This window comes from Mauremys reevesii, linkage group 10 (genome assembly GCF_016161935.1).
Source record: "Mauremys reevesii isolate NIE-2019 linkage group 10, ASM1616193v1, whole genome shotgun sequence".
NCBI lineage: Eukaryota > Metazoa > Chordata > Testudines > Geoemydidae > Mauremys > Mauremys reevesii.
The window spans coordinates 69,635,668-69,653,219 of record NC_052632.1 but is presented as its reverse complement, the minus strand read 5'-3'; the positions used below and the strand labels follow the sequence as shown (position 1 = coordinate 69,653,219).

At 41.7% G+C, this 17,552-nt stretch overlaps 2 protein-coding genes and 1 long non-coding RNA gene across 10 annotated transcripts in view; 1 reads left to right on the top strand and 2 right to left on the bottom strand.

The window, feature by feature from the left end:
• LOC120373126 (putative short-chain dehydrogenase/reductase family 42E member 2) overlaps positions 1 to 6,668 on the bottom strand; it is a 37,049-nt gene extending 30,381 nt beyond the window's left edge. For 5 of the 6 annotated variants that reach the window (XM_039491029.1, XM_039491033.1, XM_039491031.1 and 2 more), the window contains exon 1: positions 6,419 to 6,668. The gene's annotated coding sequence lies outside the window, so the exon portion shown is untranslated. Of the gene's footprint in view, positions 1 to 5,007; positions 5,122 to 6,418 lie in introns of those variants that run through there. The other variant, XM_039491030.1, reaches the window with a different exon arrangement.
• On the top strand, positions 5,726 to 16,899 carry LOC120373128. Of its 2 annotated transcripts, none has more exons than XR_005585403.1 (3): positions 5,726 to 5,849; positions 9,437 to 9,566; positions 16,407 to 16,899. It is a non-coding gene; the product is annotated as an uncharacterized LOC120373128 (long non-coding RNA). The 2 variants fall into 2 exon arrangements; XR_005585404.1 differs by lacking the exon at positions 16,407 to 16,899 and adding an exon at positions 10,210 to 10,293.
• The window catches only part of VWA3A (von Willebrand factor A domain containing 3A), a 72,176-nt gene continuing 65,558 nt past the window's right edge, over positions 10,935 to 17,552 (bottom strand). The window contains exons 30-35 of one of the 2 annotated variants that reach the window (XR_005585402.1): positions 16,333 to 16,484; positions 14,253 to 14,379; positions 13,495 to 13,592; positions 12,099 to 12,162; positions 11,294 to 11,400; positions 10,935 to 11,085 (exon numbers count right to left, since the gene is read on the bottom strand). Coding sequence is in view for 1 of the 2 variants with exons in the window: in XM_039491027.1 (XP_039346961.1) it covers positions 11,077 to 11,085; positions 12,099 to 12,162; positions 13,495 to 13,592; positions 14,253 to 14,379; positions 16,333 to 16,484 (450 nt within the window). In the remaining variant the exon portion in view is untranslated. The remainder of the gene's footprint in view (positions 11,086 to 11,293; positions 11,401 to 12,098; positions 12,163 to 13,494; positions 13,593 to 14,252; positions 14,380 to 16,332; positions 16,485 to 17,552) is intronic. The other variant, XM_039491027.1, reaches the window with a different exon arrangement.

The following is a 17,552-nucleotide window of genomic DNA, read 5'->3' as shown; positions in this document are numbered from 1 at the left end:
TCCTCACAACACTCCAGTAAAAGCTTTCTAGTCATAGAGAGATAAAACTTTGAATTTAAAGATGAAATATTGTATAGGAGATGGGAGCTATCAGCTGGTTGTACTAAATACAGTGAAAACAGGGGGATGAGATTATGTCATTATCTTAAAACTGCTGGACATAAATACTCCCACATCTTGAATACTGCATGTTGATCTGGTCACCTAATCTCAAAAAAGATATATTAGAATTGAAAAAGATACAGAGAAGGGCAACAAAAATGAGTAGGGGTATGGAACAGCTTCCATATGAGGAGAGAATAAAATGACTGGGATTGTTCAGCTTGGAAAGAGACGACTAAGGGGGATACGATAGAGGACTATAAAATTATGAATGGTGTGGAGAAAGTGAATAAGAAAATGTTATTTACTCCTTCACATGACACAAGAACTAGGGGTCACCCAATGACATTAGTAGGCAGCAGGTTTAAAACAAACAAAAGGACATATTTCTTCACACAATGCACAGTCAAACTTCTGGAACTTGGTGCCAAGGGATGTGGTGAAGGCCAAAACTACAAGACAGTTCAAAAAAGAAATTAGTGGGGGATAGGTCCATCAATGGCCATTAGCCAGGATGAGCATGGATGGAGCATGCTGTGTTCTGTTCATTCCCTGTGGGGCACCTGGCATTGGCCACTGTCGGAAGACAGGATACTGAGCTTGTTGGACCTTTGGTCTGATCCAGTATGGACATTCTTATGTTCTTAATGACCAGCACATCCCATTCCTTTTGACGGCTTATAAACAGCAGTCAGTGAGTACAAAGTATAACCCAATGCTCCTCATGTTTGGGCATGAGCTAGGGACCACAGCAGACCTCTTGGTTGGAGTTCCTGAAAAGGGACAAAGGGACTTGGACTATGTAGAAACACTACAACCCAAAATTGAAAGAGTTCACACATTTGCTAGGAAAAATTTGAGGACAGACTGATAAAATGAAAAGACTCTATGATGTAAGGTCAAATGGGGAATCTTTTAAAAGAGGGGATCTGGTCTTGTTCCATAATGCTAGGAGGAAGAAGGGTAGAAGCCATAAACTGAATAAACCTTGGGAGGGACCTGTCACAGGTCCACAGGGCCTAATCTATGTCCCAGCCTGTAACTAGTCTCTTAAGAATTGACCCTTTAATGTGCCAGACTCGAAGGACCCACACAGCTCCACAGGGACAGGCCCTCAGCCTCCAAAACGGAGCCTTCAGCACTAGTGATCCCTGTTTCTCTGTGTGGCTCTGTAGCGGGGTGGTCACCCGCTCCTGCCCTGAAGGGTTTAAAGATAGACCTGGGAGAGGGCTGTGGCAGGGGAAAAACTACTAAACTGACTGGGGAAGCAGCCACAGCTGGGCCACGCCCTAATCAGGCCTCAGCTGGCCCGATATAAAAGAGACTGGGAGCCAGGAGCTCAGCAGTCTCTCTCTAGCTATAGAGGGAGATGGGCCTGGCTGCAGGGCACTAGAGACAGGGTACCTGAGTGGAGCAGGGCTGGGGAAAGGCAAAGGAGCTGGGGATCTCCAGCATGGAAAGCCCCAGGCTGTGGCCTAGCATAAGGCAAATAGGTACTGAGGGTTGCAGAGGGCAGGCCAGGGGTAGGCAAAGGCAGCAGTCAAGGTGGGGATAGTGGTTGGGGGTTCCCTAGGGAGGGGAGACCCTGAGACTGAGGGGTGTACAGCCAGGTGGCAGCACCCCCAGATAGTGGGGCACTGGGCCTGGGAGGGACATGGGGGCCAAGCGGCAGTGGGGTGCTCTGGAGGCTGGAGAGCTAATTCCCAAGAAGACCAGCAGGAAGCACTGCAGGGGTGAGTCCTGTACTGTTACAGGCTCCCTGAAGCAAATCCAGATCCAGCCAGAGCTGTGGGAGGCTTGTACTGTACCTTTCAGGGTGCAATGGTCTGAGTGAACATTTACAGTGACTCAGACAGCCTTTTCAAAACAAGATAATGTATTAGTTACCTGGGATACATAATCGGAAAGCCTTTAGGTTAGCAATGAGAGGCAGAAGTTCATTAGGCTAAGTCAGTACCATCAGCCAAGCTGTGATGGACTCCATCCTTGACTCTATCTTCCTGTCCTGTGTTGGGAGCCTCTCAGTCTGCTCTGGTCAAAGCTACAGCTTCTTGCAGAGCCCATACTTTATTTCCTGTTGTACATGTCTATTGGTTGTTTCCAGGCAGGGTCATACTGAGTTCCCAAGCGCCTTGGCCAGCCCTCCACTGTTGATCATGAGTCATTGGAGCTTGCATTGTCTTTCAGGATCCCTTGTTGATCTGGGTCTGTTTCAACCAGTTTCTTAATTCATTCTGCCCAGATAGGGACACACACGCCTATTTCTCTTAGGGCTTCTCTACAATTGAAACTTCTCCCTTTGGCATAGTAATTCACCAATAACTAAGTCAACAGAAGAATTCTTCTGTTGACCTAGTGCTGTCTACATGGGGACTTAGGCTGGCTTAACTATTTTGCTCAGGTGGGTAGGTCTTTCACACCCCTAAGTGACATAACTGGGTTGATCTAATTCTCTACTGTAGATCATCCCTAAATCTGGCCTGAAAGCAAACTTAATCCTTCTCTCCCCTTCCCCATTGGGTAGCAATGCAAAATATTGGGGAAACAGACACAATACTAGATAGAGGAAGAGTAGAAGCCCTAAGCTGGATAAACCTTGGGAGGAACCCTATACAATAGTGAAAACAAAGAGGTGCACAGGATAAAACCAAAAGATATCCAAGGACCAAGTAAGGTGGTATCAGCGGGGGAGAGATTTCAGCATGGCTGCCTCCAAATCTGAGCATGTAACTGTGGATACTGATGCTAGGAAACCTGTGACAGTAACCAGTCCCTCACTTGAACAAAATGGACAGGAACTGTCACAGCCAACAAGTTCCACAGAAACAATAGACATGCCTCAAGAGAACACTGAAAGGAAAGCCAGGGAGAGAAAAGCCACAAAGCATTTTTTGTTCATGTTGATAATGTGAAACTACCCTGAGAAATTTCAGAGTAGCAGCCGTGTTAGTCTGTATCCACAAAAAGAACAAAAAGAGCTTTCGTGGGCTACTGCTGATGATAGCTCATCTCAATTGATTGGACTCTTCCAGTTGGTATGCATACTTCCACCTTTTCATGTTCTCTGTATGTATAAATATCTCGTCTGTGTGTTCCATTCTATGCATCCAATGAAGTGAGCTGTAGCCCACGAAAGCTTATGCTGAAATAAATTTGTTAGTCTCTAAGGTGCCACAAGTACTCCTGTTCTTTTTACCATGAGAGAGACTCTGCAGATATATAAATAGTTAAGCTTGTATCAGCTGTAATTTGTTAAATTATTTATTTTCTTTCTTTCTATTTGGGATGGGTTATCATTGTGACAGTCAGCAGCGACCCCCTAACAGCTAGTAGCCTTATAATAGCTGGCAATCATTAAGGGAAATTGGACACCTCACGGACACAGTAGCCTGAACTTTTGAACTGTCTTCCCTTATCGGTCTTGAGGCAGTTGTAGCTGGTCCTAAGCCGGTTTTTGCTGAGCAGATTGCAGAAGTGCAGGGTTTGCTAACCACCAATCAAATGCTAACACGACCGAAGCCTGTGTGTGAGTGTGTATAAAAGATTCCTGGTTTTTGTATGGAATAGAGTTTTTGTACCAAGGTACAGAACTCTTCTTTCTTCTGCAGAATAAAGCAACCTTTCCTTATCCCTGTCTGGCTGTCATTTGGCTCTCAGCTAGGCGGACCCGACATTTCGGTAACATCATGTTTCACCATTTTATGCCTCATTGAGATGATGGACAAAGCTGAGGTTTGAGGTGGTGTTATGAGTTGAGCTAAAACCTCTTTAAACTGATGGGTGAATGAGTCCTCCATTTAAGTCAGTTGTAAGAAACAGTTCAGGGGCCACACATCAAACAAAGTCTAATAGAGTGAGCCCAGAAGCCAGCACCAGGTGGGTGGGCATTTGACTGGGTATTGTGAGCAGGCTGGGGGTGAGAGTCTGATGGGTTCCCCCTGGGATGCCACCTGGAACTGGGGTACCACTGAGCTCCCCTGAGCCACCAGCTTGGGCTCCCTTTATACTGCACTGCTGTGACCACCTGGCCAAGCCCTCTCTCAGGCTTCAGCACACATACACATACAGCACACCCAGCTGCAGTACATACAGATGCTGTAATCACCTCTGTGTGGGGAGGCTACAGCTAAGGAACTGCCCAGCTGTTCATGTGCACACACCCCTCTGGAGTGTAAATGCAAAATTGTACCATCTTGCGCTGCACACATGGCTGGCTCTAACTTTTTTGCTGCCCCAAGAAAAAAGCGCCGCTCTGCCGTAACAACCCCCCCAAGCGCTGCCCTGCCCCACCGAAACAGTCCCTCCCAGTACCACCTCGCCCAAGCAACCCCCTCCACGCTGCCCTGCCCCGCTGAAACCACCTCCCCAGCGCTGCCCTGCCCTGCCGAAACAACTCCTCCGAGCACCGCACCACCCTAACACCCCTCCCTGAGCGCCACACCACCCTGCTGAAACAAAAACAACCCCCAAGTGCTGCCCGGCTGAAACAAACAAACAAAAAGACTCGAGCGCCGCCCCGCCGAACCAAAAAAAACCCAAACAAAAACCTGAGCGCCACCCCGCCACCCGAAGATTGGCCGCCCCTTACAAGGTGCTGGCCCAAGCACGTGCTTGGTCATCTGGTGCCGGCCCTGGCTGCACAGAGACCTGTATAGCATAAGCTCATGAAATTCACCCCCTCCCTCAATGTGAAGAGGAAATATACAACAGCTTTTTGCCCCAAGTTATGACCCCTACACACTGGTTTGTGATAAAGCAAAAACAAGTATATTAACTAGAAAAGATAGATTTTAAGCAATTATAAGGGATAACAACCAGATCAAAGCAGATTACCTAGCAAATAAACAAAAATGCAATCTAAGCTTAATCTACTAAAGGGATTGGATATGAGTAGCAAATTCTCACCCTAAATGTTGATTCAAGCAGGCTGCAGGCTCTTAAGGGACAAGCTGCACTTGCTTTCAGCTTAAAATCCCCAGGTGTTCCTTTCACAGGCTAAAATTCCCTTTCAGCCTGAGTCCAGCACTTCCCCTCACTTCAGTCCTTGTTCCTCAGGTGTTTGCAGGAGTCTCTTTGGGTGGGGATTCATTTAAGAACCTCGATGATGTCGCTCCCCTGCCTTAAATAGCTTTTGCATATGGTGGGAACCCTTTGTCTCCAAGCTTCGTTCCCAACACCAGTCAGTGGAAAAACACTGGTATTCCACGATGGAGTCCAGTACCAGGTGACCTGGTCACATTGCCCCTATAATGCCACAGCAGCCATTGCTCGGAGGCTGTTTGTAGCATCCTCAGGAAGACTCCCTGGTGAGAGATTAACTTCTTCTAAGACCTATTGTTTTCTCCTAATGACCCTGTAGCCTGAATGGGCTCTTCTCAGCCAGCCATCTAGACTGACAATCTTTTGCCTAGTGGGTATTCCCCAGGTGTAAACAGATTTGTGATACAGATACATAGTCACTATTCCTACCTTCAGATACAAAAATGATACATGAATAGGAATAGGATAATCATATTCAGTAAATCATAACCTTTCCAATGATATATCACATGACCTTGATTATGACATAATCAAGGTCATAATAATAATACTGCAAAGAATATGGAGTGTCACAGTGGGTAGGAGAGAACACGCAGAGACTAAGAACAGGAAGAGGCAAGAAAGCCAAGCAGGAGCCTGTAAGAACAGTGTGACCCTGGAAAAAGTTTGAGAGTGCTTTTGGGTTTGATGTTGGCTAAAGACATTTGGTAAGCTAAGAAATTGCTTTCATTCTTGGTTCCTGCTGCGTTCAGAGTCACAGGGTTTTGTACATTCCTTGTAAATAAATAAGATCGGTCCAAAGAAATACCTGACTGCTACCAATTTCTATTCCCAGCTGGAACATCCTCAGGGCCCCAAACTTTGACTATTTGCTTGGATCAAAAGAGGCAACAGTTGCCCAAGGAACTGGAGAGTTTCTCGAGAAACTTTCTTTCACAAGCAGGATATTACACAAAATCTGTTTTTAAAACCATTTTTGGCACCAGTGCATTCATCACCATCAGCCAGTGTTAGAAAATGCTCACTGCATTTTAAGTGCTGTATGGAAATCCCAGTCAGAAATTTGTTTCCATTAGCTATTACATCACTCTTTCTGTTTCTTTCAATTTGTAGAGGCTATTTTGAGTGATTCACTCAAGACTTGTATAAAATCAATGTAAATATGCTCAGGGTTATGTTTAACTAGGTCCAAATACAGTGGGTTCATCTTTAGCTTCCCCACTGCAATCCTGGTAACAAAAGATGCAGAAAAGCTACAAAGTACCTTACTACTTACAGTTAGTAATTGTCCTGGCTCTTCCTTGTAAATGTGAGGGTGAAAACTCTCTTCTGTGGATGTTTATTAGCTAGCACCAGGATAGCAGGAATCCTTAGAACAGCATGTTGATGTTCCCAAGTGTGCTCAGGTCCTTCATATTGCCCCATAATTTCAAAAGAGAGAAAGGCTTTTAACCTATAGTTAGAATCCGGCTGGAAACCAGGGCAGGGCTCATTGCATCACTCAGTGAAACTAGATTGGCAAATAAGGGCATTATTACATAATCGGCTGGGAGTTTGGAAGGGGAAAGAACCACACAAAGATGGCAATTCCCACACCATGGATTCTATCAAAACCAAACTCTGCAATGTCTTGAAGACTTCCCAATAGGCACCAAGAAACTCTGGTTACCGCTAAAAAAAATCATGATTTGCTACCATCATCAGTGCATATGTCCCACCTTCACAAGCCCTGACGATGCTAAGGAATGATTCTATCCCAGAGGTGGGCAAACTACAGCCCATGGGACCCTCCTGCCTGGCCCCAGAGCTCCTGGCCCAGGAGGCTTGCCCCCCCCCCCCCACAGCCTCAGCTTGCCCCACTGACAGCGCAGTGCTCTGGGTGGTGGTGCTACAAGCTCCTGGGGAAGCGCAGTTACAGAGCCTGGCCTGACCCAGTCTCTGTGCTGTGTGGCGGTGGTGTGGCCTGGCTCCAGCCGGGCAGCACAGCTGTAGTGCCACCAGCCACTTTTTTTAAACAAGAGACTTTCCTGTGTGTTTTTCAAAGGGGAATTTAAAATTCCCTATATTTTATTAAGTATCAGAGGGGTAGCCGTGTTAGTCTGGTTCTGTAGAAGCAGCAAAGAATCCTGTGGCACCTTATAGACTAACAGACGTTTTGCAGCATGAGCTTTCGTGGGTGAATACCCACTTCTTCGGATGCAAGCAGTGGAAATTTCCAGGGGCAGGTGTATATATAAGCAAGCAAGAAGCAAGCTAGAGATAACGAGGTTAGATCAATCAGGGAGGATGAGGAGGGGCTGGGGGCAAGCCTCCTGGGCCAGGAGCTCTGGGGCCAGGCAGGACGGTCCCATGGGCTGTAGTTTGCCCACCTCTGGGATAGAACCATTCCTTAGCATCGTCAGGGCTTGTGAAGGTGGGACATATGCACTGATGATGGTAGCAAATCATGATTTTTTTTAGCGGTAACCAGAGTTTCTTGGTGCCTATTGGGAAGTCTTCAAGACATTGCAGAGTTTGGTTTTGATAGAATCCATGGTGTGGGAATTGCCATCTTTGTGTGGTTCTTTCCCCTTCCAAACTCCCAGCCGATTATGTAATAATGCCCTTATCTGCCAATCTAGTTTCACTGAGTGATGCAATGTCAATGTCATACTGGGCGAGCTCTTTTGAAAGGAGAGCTGTTCTTCTTTCAAATCAAGACATATCATCTTTGTCTATCATAGTCTGATGTTCCAAGTAGCAATCTTTAGTATTGGTGTCCATACAAAGGGGTACTGAGCCAAGTTACAAGTAGCTTTAATGTACTATTATATAAACTATTAATAATCATAATTTTACAGAAAAATGTAAAGATTACTCTGTACAGACAGAGCTGTCACTCAAAGGACATTTTGAATCAGTCAAACTTACAAAAAACAACATGCAAGAAATGTCTTGCTGAAAAATGACACAGGAAACATTTAAAAGGGAGAGAAAATGCTTCTAAATCTTTAAGAGTCAGTCACCATCTAACACAGAACTCGCTGAAGTCTGGATTTGCAACGTCATATAGATCCAGATTCAAACACTCTTATTCATACTGCATAATATCTTACTTTGAGAGTAGCCCTACTGATTTCAATGGGACCATTTGCTAAGGAAATTTCCACTCTCCCTTAGTAAGGGTGTCAAAATCTAGCCCATAATTTAAATCCATTGTTTTAAAACCAGTGAAGGAGGATGACATCCTCTTTTTGGCAACAGTCAGATTTTTTTCTCTTTAAAAGGCAGCCACTCCTTGCCCCCCAAGAAAAACATAACCAATAAAAACCCACTCCCCACTGTGGTCTTCCCAGTTCACCATGTATTACTGTTTCCACCTTTCAATTATCACATCTAACATTTAAATAGTCTGTCATCAATGTTTCCACCTTTCAATTATCATATTTAACATTTAAATAGTCTGTCATTTTAACAGTTAGTCCTATTCATTCATAACAATATACATTTGTTATATAGCACCTCTCATACCAAAGTTCTTTAGAAATTATATACATATAGCATGAGTGAAATCACAAGAAATGATGCCAAAAGATACCCCTCCTTTTTTATACTTTGTCATCTAACAGTTGGGGAGTCAGAGATGACCAATGGCAGCTCTCTGAAAATGAAGGCACTGCCCAGCATTGTCTCAGTAGTTTTAAGGCCCTATAATCATGGACGAGATTGAGTGGCCAATCACAGAATTTTGTGTTGAAAATGCAATAAGTTCATTTGCATCAGAGAGAAGCTAGAACTTTTGCCAGCTGCACAGGGGACAACTCATACTTCTAAGCTCCTGGGTAGGTTTATAATAAAATAATAAGCCATGAAATAAATGTCAATGCTGTCACCTGTGATTGGTATCAGAGTTCAGACCCCAGTGAGCTGAACAGAGACAAGTTCACACTTCTCAGAGTTATTGTTTCAGACTGCCTGAAGACTCAGGAAGACAAAACTGTACTGTACTAGTCTTGTTTGTAAGGCTCTGTATAACTAAATGAATTTTAAAGGAAGCTTAGAATCTGGAAAACAGTGATTGTGGGGTAGTGACGGATTCAATGTCAGACTACATGGCAATGTAAGAAAAAGCATACATAGGGTTCTGATTATTTCAAACAGACATGGACCAATCATTTTTATACTATCAATGGGAAGAGTTGCTTAGTTTTGTCTATTGCAAAAACGTAACCAGATTAAAATTACAGTACCCGTTATGTGAGCATTAACATAAAACTCAGAATAAAAATATTAAACACTTCTTGTTTTATTGCAGAAGAGGCATCAAACTGAAGTTTTTCACCACTTGGACAATGGGAGATAGTTTTCTGTTTATTTTTCTGTGTATTTCTCTGGGAAAGAGGAATAAAGGATGAAGGGAGGCAAGAGTACCCCACATGTTACAGGTAACCCCCCTAATTTATTTCAGTGGGCACTGGTCAAAAAACTTTGGTTCCTTTCCACAGTCTTTTGCTAGCATAAAAGTGAAGCTCATAGATTCAAAGGCCAGAAAACCGAGGCCATAGAACTTCCCCAAAATAATTCCTAGAGCAGATCGTTTAGAAAAACATTCAATCTTGTTAATGATAAAGAATCCACCATGACCCTTGGTAAGTTGTTCCAATGATTACTCTCACCGTAAAAAAGTTTACATCTTATTTCCAGTCTGAATTTGTCTAGCTTCAACTTCCAGCTATCGGATCATATTATATCTTTGAGCCCATTATTAAATTCTTGTTCCCCATGTAGGAATGAATAGACTGTAATCAAGTCACCCCTTACCTTCTCTTTGTTAAGCTAGATAGATTGAGCTCCTTGAGTCTGTCACTATAAGGCATATCTTCTAATTTTTTACTAATTTTTGTGGCTCTTCTCTGAACCCTCTCCAATTTATCAACATAATTCTTGAACTGTGGAAACCAGAACTGGATACAGTATTCCAACAATGGTCACACCAGTGCCCAATACAGAGGTAAAATAACCTCTTTACTCCTACTGGAAATCTCCTGTTCATGCATCCCAGGATCACACTAGCTCTTTTGGCCACAGAATCACACTGTCACTGAGCGCCCATGATCACCTGATTAACCACCAGAACCCCCAAATCAAAGAGCAGTCATTGCTTCCAAGGATAGAGTCCTTCATCTTGTAAGTATGTCCTACATTCATTGTTCCCAGATGTATACATTTAGTTAGTATTTGAGGTGGGCCCAAACAAAACACTGGGATCTGCAGACACCTGGACTTTGGGAAATCTCAGATCACTATCTGGACTTTACATTTCTGGCCTATTTCTACTGAATATTACATCTGTTAAATTTTTGGAGTGAAATCTTGGCCCCAAAGGCAATGGCAAAACTCCCACTGACTTCAGTCAGGCCAGGATTCCGTCCTTGGTGCCTGGGTTTGCTAGCTAGAAGCGCATATTTTATGTAATTGCTGGAAAATTCTGCATCTCTCAGAACCGTGCAGATAGTTTGAATTGCATTTTCTCACAAGACTGCTGTGAACACATGTTCAGTCTCTCTCTGTTACCAAAGAATTCTGAACAAACTATCACTGATGTCAGCGAGTCTCTCCCTTGGTTTTAGTTGACAGCTGAATTGGACCCATCGTGAATTCAGCTGGATTTTATCAGCATGGAAGGGTATTGCTTGCTTGTGGATCTGCTGATTTCTAGAATAATCTTTCCTCCCTACTTGTGATGGCAGCAAAGAGAAAATTTAGAGCAAGAAGTGAAAATGGTTATTTGCAAAATCTTTTTGGCAAATGCATTCTCTTCAACTTTAGGCTTTATTTTTTTTTCTGTGCAAACAGTTGTTTCTTGACATCACTATATAAAGACGTTGGGAATAATTTTATTTTTAGGAGGATAGTCCATCTCTTTTACCCATCAAGGATAATATCTGGAGTCTGTTAAAATAACTGTAAAAAAACAAAACCAAATAAGAGGCTCAACATACAATGCCAATTAATTGAAGCAATTCTTATTACAATAATACAGTGTAAAAAACGTTCTGGACCTCAGTTAGGATAAACAGTTGTATCCCCATTTTATCTATTAATTACATTGCAAATTTGCTTAATTTTTCAAAACCCTTATTATCCAAACTTATTATTTCCCCATGCTTACAAAGGTTGAACTGTATGTGCATTCTGGGCCTGATTTACTGTCCAGGCTGCAGGCTTCAACTGGCAGAAAATCTTCACCTCTGTCACAGCCCTGACCTAGCAAAGCACCTAAACATATGCACAAATTAAGTACAGAGATAGTACATAACTTTTAACATATGAGTAGTCCCACTGAAGTCACATCAAGTGAAGAAGGGTTTCCTTACTCAATGCATGCCTATTAAAATAGTATATTAAATGAAGCAGGGAAGAGCTGCATTGAAGCAGCTAAGTTAGTACATGCTTGAACAGTGCATCTTTGGTTAATTTAAAATTTTGGTAAACAGTGTTCTCATTTTTATCTTGGAATCCATTCGTCTGAACCCTGCTATACCTGGATGCTGATGATACCCATGTACACTGTGCTTTACTATTCAAAGTTTTTATAACCTGATAGTCACATTACCAAGAGACGTACTAGAATCTCTTTTTATTCCAGCAAAAACACATAATATTGGTCACTACGCCTCCAAAAGAGCTTTTCTATTAATTCTTTCTGAAGCATGGAGCCCTTAATTAATAAAAACATACGTCTGTATAGCACTTTTCATCCTCCCAAAACACATTACAATCTGTGAACTTCCTTGCGCATGTATTTGTTAAGTGCTGCTATGCTAACTGAGCTAAACACTAAAACGGCTGGAATGAATAGCTATTTACATTAAGCAATGACTCTCTCCAAAGTTGGAAAATACAGGATTCTAATTTGAAATAACGTCCTTATAAAAATATACAATCAAATGACTTGTTTTGTACTGACTGGTTACCTGAGGATTTTTTTTTAAAAAAGAATTGTCCTTTTGGTCCAAATTCCATTTTTCTAATAGCAACCTATTTAAAAGGAAAAATAAGGAATGTAAAATTATGACAGCATTTTTTCCTAAAGGAAGGTATCTAGTTATATAGTTATTACTTATTAGCTCTGGCATTGCTTAATTTGTAATGAAAGAGGTGCTGCACTTCAAACAATTTTTTTTTACCTAACTTTATGCAGCAAGCCCAGAGGTGCTGGGGCTATGCATTGCCAACCCTAGAGGGTCCAGGGCTCAGCCCTGATAAGCCCTGGCACAATTTAAGCACTGGCCCTGGCCCTAGGTGGCATCAGAATGACATTGTAGGAACATAAGGATCAATTGTAGTTCAGCTGTACTTGCTGAAATTGATTTGTTGTGGACTTCTTGGGTACAAGAACAGATTATATTTTTCAGAGCACTACAAGGTTGTTTGTAAAATTATACAAGTTTGTTAAATGATTTAAAAAATTAAACCTATGTATAAGTAATGCCCTTCTCCCTGTGTGCCATATCTTTCTGTGATAAGAGCTTGTAATGGTGGCAGGAAATCCAGAAGGGGAAGAGGACAGGGAGGAGAGAGAAATTGTCTGGGAGTCACTGGCACAGTGATGATAACTTAAAACCATGAGGATAGATTAGGCTGCCTTGATCTAAAGCACACAGAGAGAAGTGATGAGGGGCCAGTATTGAATCCTGTGGGATCCTGACAGAATGTGGAAGCAAAGAACGTGGAGCAGCCATAGGAGATGCTGAAAGAAATGTTGCAAGTAGAACGAGATACTATGCAGAAGATGGTAGAGGGTCACAGAAGTCACAAGAGGATGAGACCGAGGGAGCAGGTACTGGTGTTGGCAGAGAAAGAGTAGGACTGATACTTCAGATTCTGAAATCAGGCTGACGGAGAGTGGAGAGTGAAAGGGAGGAGGAAGCTCACATCAGATAAAGTCACTTTTCTCTTTGAAGAAGACAGGAACCAAGCACTATGTTGGTTTGGTAGGGGAGAGCTGAACAAAAAGATCAACCTCACAGAATTTTTCACTTAGGAAAAGGGAGAGAGACACCCACAAGAGACAGAGATATTAGTCACGTAGCTCAGTGCACTTCTAGAAGATGCTCAGATACTGGTGATTGGCTGTGGTATAAGAACATGAACAGAAACTCTAGAGGAGGCAGCCTGCATGGCAGTCCCTTCCTCACACTTATCAATAATGCCATGAGTGCAAGAAACAAATATAGGGGAGATAAAATTATTCTTTTGTAAGAAGCAGAAATTGGTAGCCAGATATTCTTTCATCATGTAACTTCCTCCTTGGCTCCCTCTATGGGAAAAAAAGCAGTATTTATTGAAAGATCCTGGATAGATACTCACCTAAAGGATTTTGCTTGCATTAAAAAGCTTCTGGCTTTTGCTACTTCTTGAGCAAGTTTCTTTAAATCATCTCCTTCGAAGAAAGGAAAAACTGGATCCTAAAATATAAAATTAAAATGTAGTTGCTACAATCTACAGCAATTGCTTTCAAATCTTAGGGCAGCAAACAAATGTAAATAATTGAACCCAAACTTCTGAACTTCACATTCATCAGGGCCAGACAAGATCTTCTATTTATGAAGAGATAGAACAGAGTGTTTAACTCCAAATTCTACTTGAGATGGATCTGGTATTTATTTTTATTAAGCATTTCTATTGCAATAGTGCCTGGAGGCCTCAATCAGGTTGGAGCCCCAGTATACTAAGCACAGTAAAAACACAGTAAATGACAGTCCCTGTCTCAAATATTTTATAATCTAAAACCAAGACATAATAGATGGCTAAAACATAAATAGATGGTAGTGAAGAGGACAGCCGAACTTTGATAAAACTCAGGGATATTCAGATCCAAGGTTTTGGTTTGCTCTCATTTCCAAATTATTCTGCATCTTACACTCCTTCCCTGGCTTCATTCACCTCCTCAGTGTGGCTGGGCAATAGGTAGAGCCAGATATTAAATTTTGTTGTTTGGCTCCCAAACATCTCAGTGCAAGATACATTGGGAGTCTTATATTTTATTTTTTTTAAAATGTACTTTAGATATGGAGGAAAATATACATCCCATAAAGAAACACAATCCAAATAACTGTTGAACATACATCATCATCATCAAACCCTTCTGTCAACATTCTGTGTGCTGCTAACTGTCCATCCATATCTCCAATACAGCGATGGTAGCGTCCTCCTGTTTGAGAGGCCAGCTTCTTCAGAAATTCATTAGCTCTTCTGTTGACAATGAAGCAGCAAATTACCAGTAATGATTGCTCTTGAGCATTAATAGAGCCTTTCTGTCAGGGACTCTTGTATTTCTAAGCATGCAGTTGGTGAGTAAGCTTACAAATATCTAGATCATTTCTAGAGTCTTTTCCAGCTATGGGGAGGGGGATATATAAATTATATAATAATACTTAGTGATCATAAACACCAAAGGCTGGTTACTTTTAACCAATAGTTATAGGAACAGCATAGCAATAAGCACTGGAACCCAGACTTCTAGGCAGAAATGTGTGGATTTACATACTGGAGAAAATAATCATGGGTACGATAAGTAACTTAAATGACTTACAATGGCAATAAAGTAATAGAGCTCTATCTCTAGGGCCAGATCCTCTACGAGTGTAAATTGTCATAACTCACATTGAAGTCAATGGAGCTATGACAATTTACACAAATTGAGGAGCTGGCCCCTGAAGTCTACAGCTACAACAAAAAGGAAGACAGATTTAATTTCAGTGCAAGTTAGGGTCAGAAAAGTGATATTAAATATGACATGTGTCCTTTATTAATAGTATATGTTACACATTAAGAGACTTGCTCAGTTTACAATACAAGGTTTGTTTTTAAACAGCCATAATTGCTGGCTCAACCTATTATCTGAATCTGTAAATCAAGGTATGTGTTAAGTCACCACTACACAGTGTTCCATATCCAGAATGTCAGGAAAACAAGGAATGCAAAACATGACTGTGATGCTGGCAGGCCAGGTGCTAGCTAATTCTACAGTATTCATTCTCAACTGGACACTAACAGATACATAACTGGAATCTGTCTGCCTCACTTGTGGGTTAATATTGATAAAATAGGTTACTAGAATTATAAGAGTTTAGTGTTTGGACTTTATTGAATGCTTGAGTTGCTGCATCCATTAATCTTGCTTGTTAATATGTGTTCCATAGTGTAATGTAATATCTGACACTCCATTGTGAGCCTCTATGACTGTGAATCATTTCACACTAATTATAGTCTGGTCTGCACTAGAAAATTAAGTTGGCTTAACTATGTTGCTCAAGAATGTGAAAAATCTACACACCTAAGTGCATAGTTAAACCGACCTAACCACCAGAGTAGACAGCACTAAGTCAATAGAAAAATTCTTCCATAGACCTAGCTACCGCCTCTTGGGAAGGTGTATTACGTACACCAATAAGAGAATCCCTCACATCAGCAGACTTATTACTGTTCTGCTCTACTCCCATTAGCTGAGTTGGCAGCTCAGAGCACATGGCAGGAGGGGGATAAAAATCCCAAACAAAAAGAAGTAGGTATCTCTATGCTACTTAGACTCTGGGGGTGCAAGGTGTTTCTAGGCATAAGCAAGAGATCCTTAGCTGTTTAGCCTAGGTTAGCCCTAAAGGACAAATAGAGCTTGCTTATTACAGAAGCCTTTATTACTTTTTGAAACCTAAGACTGTAACTCACTTGTGTGTCTGTTTGCTTGCTTATAAATAGCTCTCCAATTTCCTTTTCCTAGCTAATAAATCTTCATATAGTTTACTTTAGGATTAGTTACAAGCACTGTAGGTGTCAGACCTAAAGCACAATTGACCTGTGGTGACTATTCCTTTGGGATCAGGAGTAACCTGAATATTACTGTGCTTAGTGTAAAGGGCCAGCTATCACAGAGCTATGCTCACCTGGGTGGCAGGACAGACCCAAGTATGCAAGGAGTCTCTGTCTGTGACTCCATTTAAGACTGTTAAAGTGCCTGAAGAATTTGCAGCTGGCTGATGAAATCTAAGTTTAGAACTCATCACCAATTAGGAGTTTGTTTCCTGGTTTTTAACAAGCTATCCTGATGTTGGTACTTATGCTTTTGTGTTACCATTGGGAGCATTACAATGACAATACCTAAACTAGCATTTTAATGAATTTCATACTCTTCTGTAAAGTAATATATACCTGTCTGAACAGTTAAAAGAAATGGTGTGGATTTTAATAGTTTGTTTCTTTCTAATCTTTTCAACTTCTTTTAGAATGAGACTGCAGCTGGTATCTGGCTTTCCATCGGTCAGAACATACAGTGCCTCTAGATCTTGAAAACAGAAAGCTTTCTGAAAAAGCAGAAAATGAATTTAAACATTGGGGTACCACAAACAGCATTTTCACTTTATTGTAATGTTTTCTAAATCCTATTTACTTCGGTAACTACACACAAATCATATCAAGATTCACAGAATAGAAAATGACTATATTGAATATGAAAGGATCTTAGTTACTGTTTAGAAAGGATACATCTTTTTTCTAAATTGACAGAATGTTCATAAGACAATAAACCCAGGGAAAGATAATTTTCTGAGACTGTCTCAGTGAATTAGACTAGGTAGGCAGACTAGTTGGTCCTGATTTTCAAAGCTGCTGACTTGAGCTGAGCTAGTAAGACTTCATTGACTTCAGTTGAACTTGTAGGGCCTCAACCTCTGAAAGTCAGAGTATTATGACTTGGCAGGTATTTCACTATCTAAAGCTTTGTGTACACTAAGAAAACTTGTACTGGGACGATGGGACTGAGATCACTAGATCCAGTGCAGCCTCACCTAAGAATTGCCTCCAACTGGGAGTTTTGTAAGGCTATCTGGAGTTAGATTTACATTTAGCCAGCAATACTCTCGACTTGTTTTCTAGAATTGATTCCAAATTAGGGATTGTAAGATCCCTAATTAGCCCTCTACATATTCACCTCTTAAGAGTTAATCTTCCATAGTATTCTGGCAATTCTCACAAGAGAAAGAAGGGATACTTATTAGTTACTGTACTTCAAGTGACTGCCCATATAGATTCACACTTCTCATCTACTTTTTCCACTTCTTTGAAGCCTTTAGGTGAATATTTTATTATGTGGAAAAAGGAAGTGGACTGGATATAGCACTTTATGTATTGTCAGGTGTGTCAGTTTGAATCCACAAAGGAGCATGTAAATGGCCTCAATGACCCTGCTTTTCCAGGGGGCTCCAATCATAGAATATCAGGGTTGGAAGGGACCTCAGGAGGTCATCTAGTCCAACCCCCTGCTCAAAGCAGGCCCAAACCCCAAACAGATTTTTGCCCCAGATCCCTAAATGGCCCCCCTCAAGGATTGAACTCAGAACCCTGGGTTTAGCAGGCCAATGTGCAAACCACTG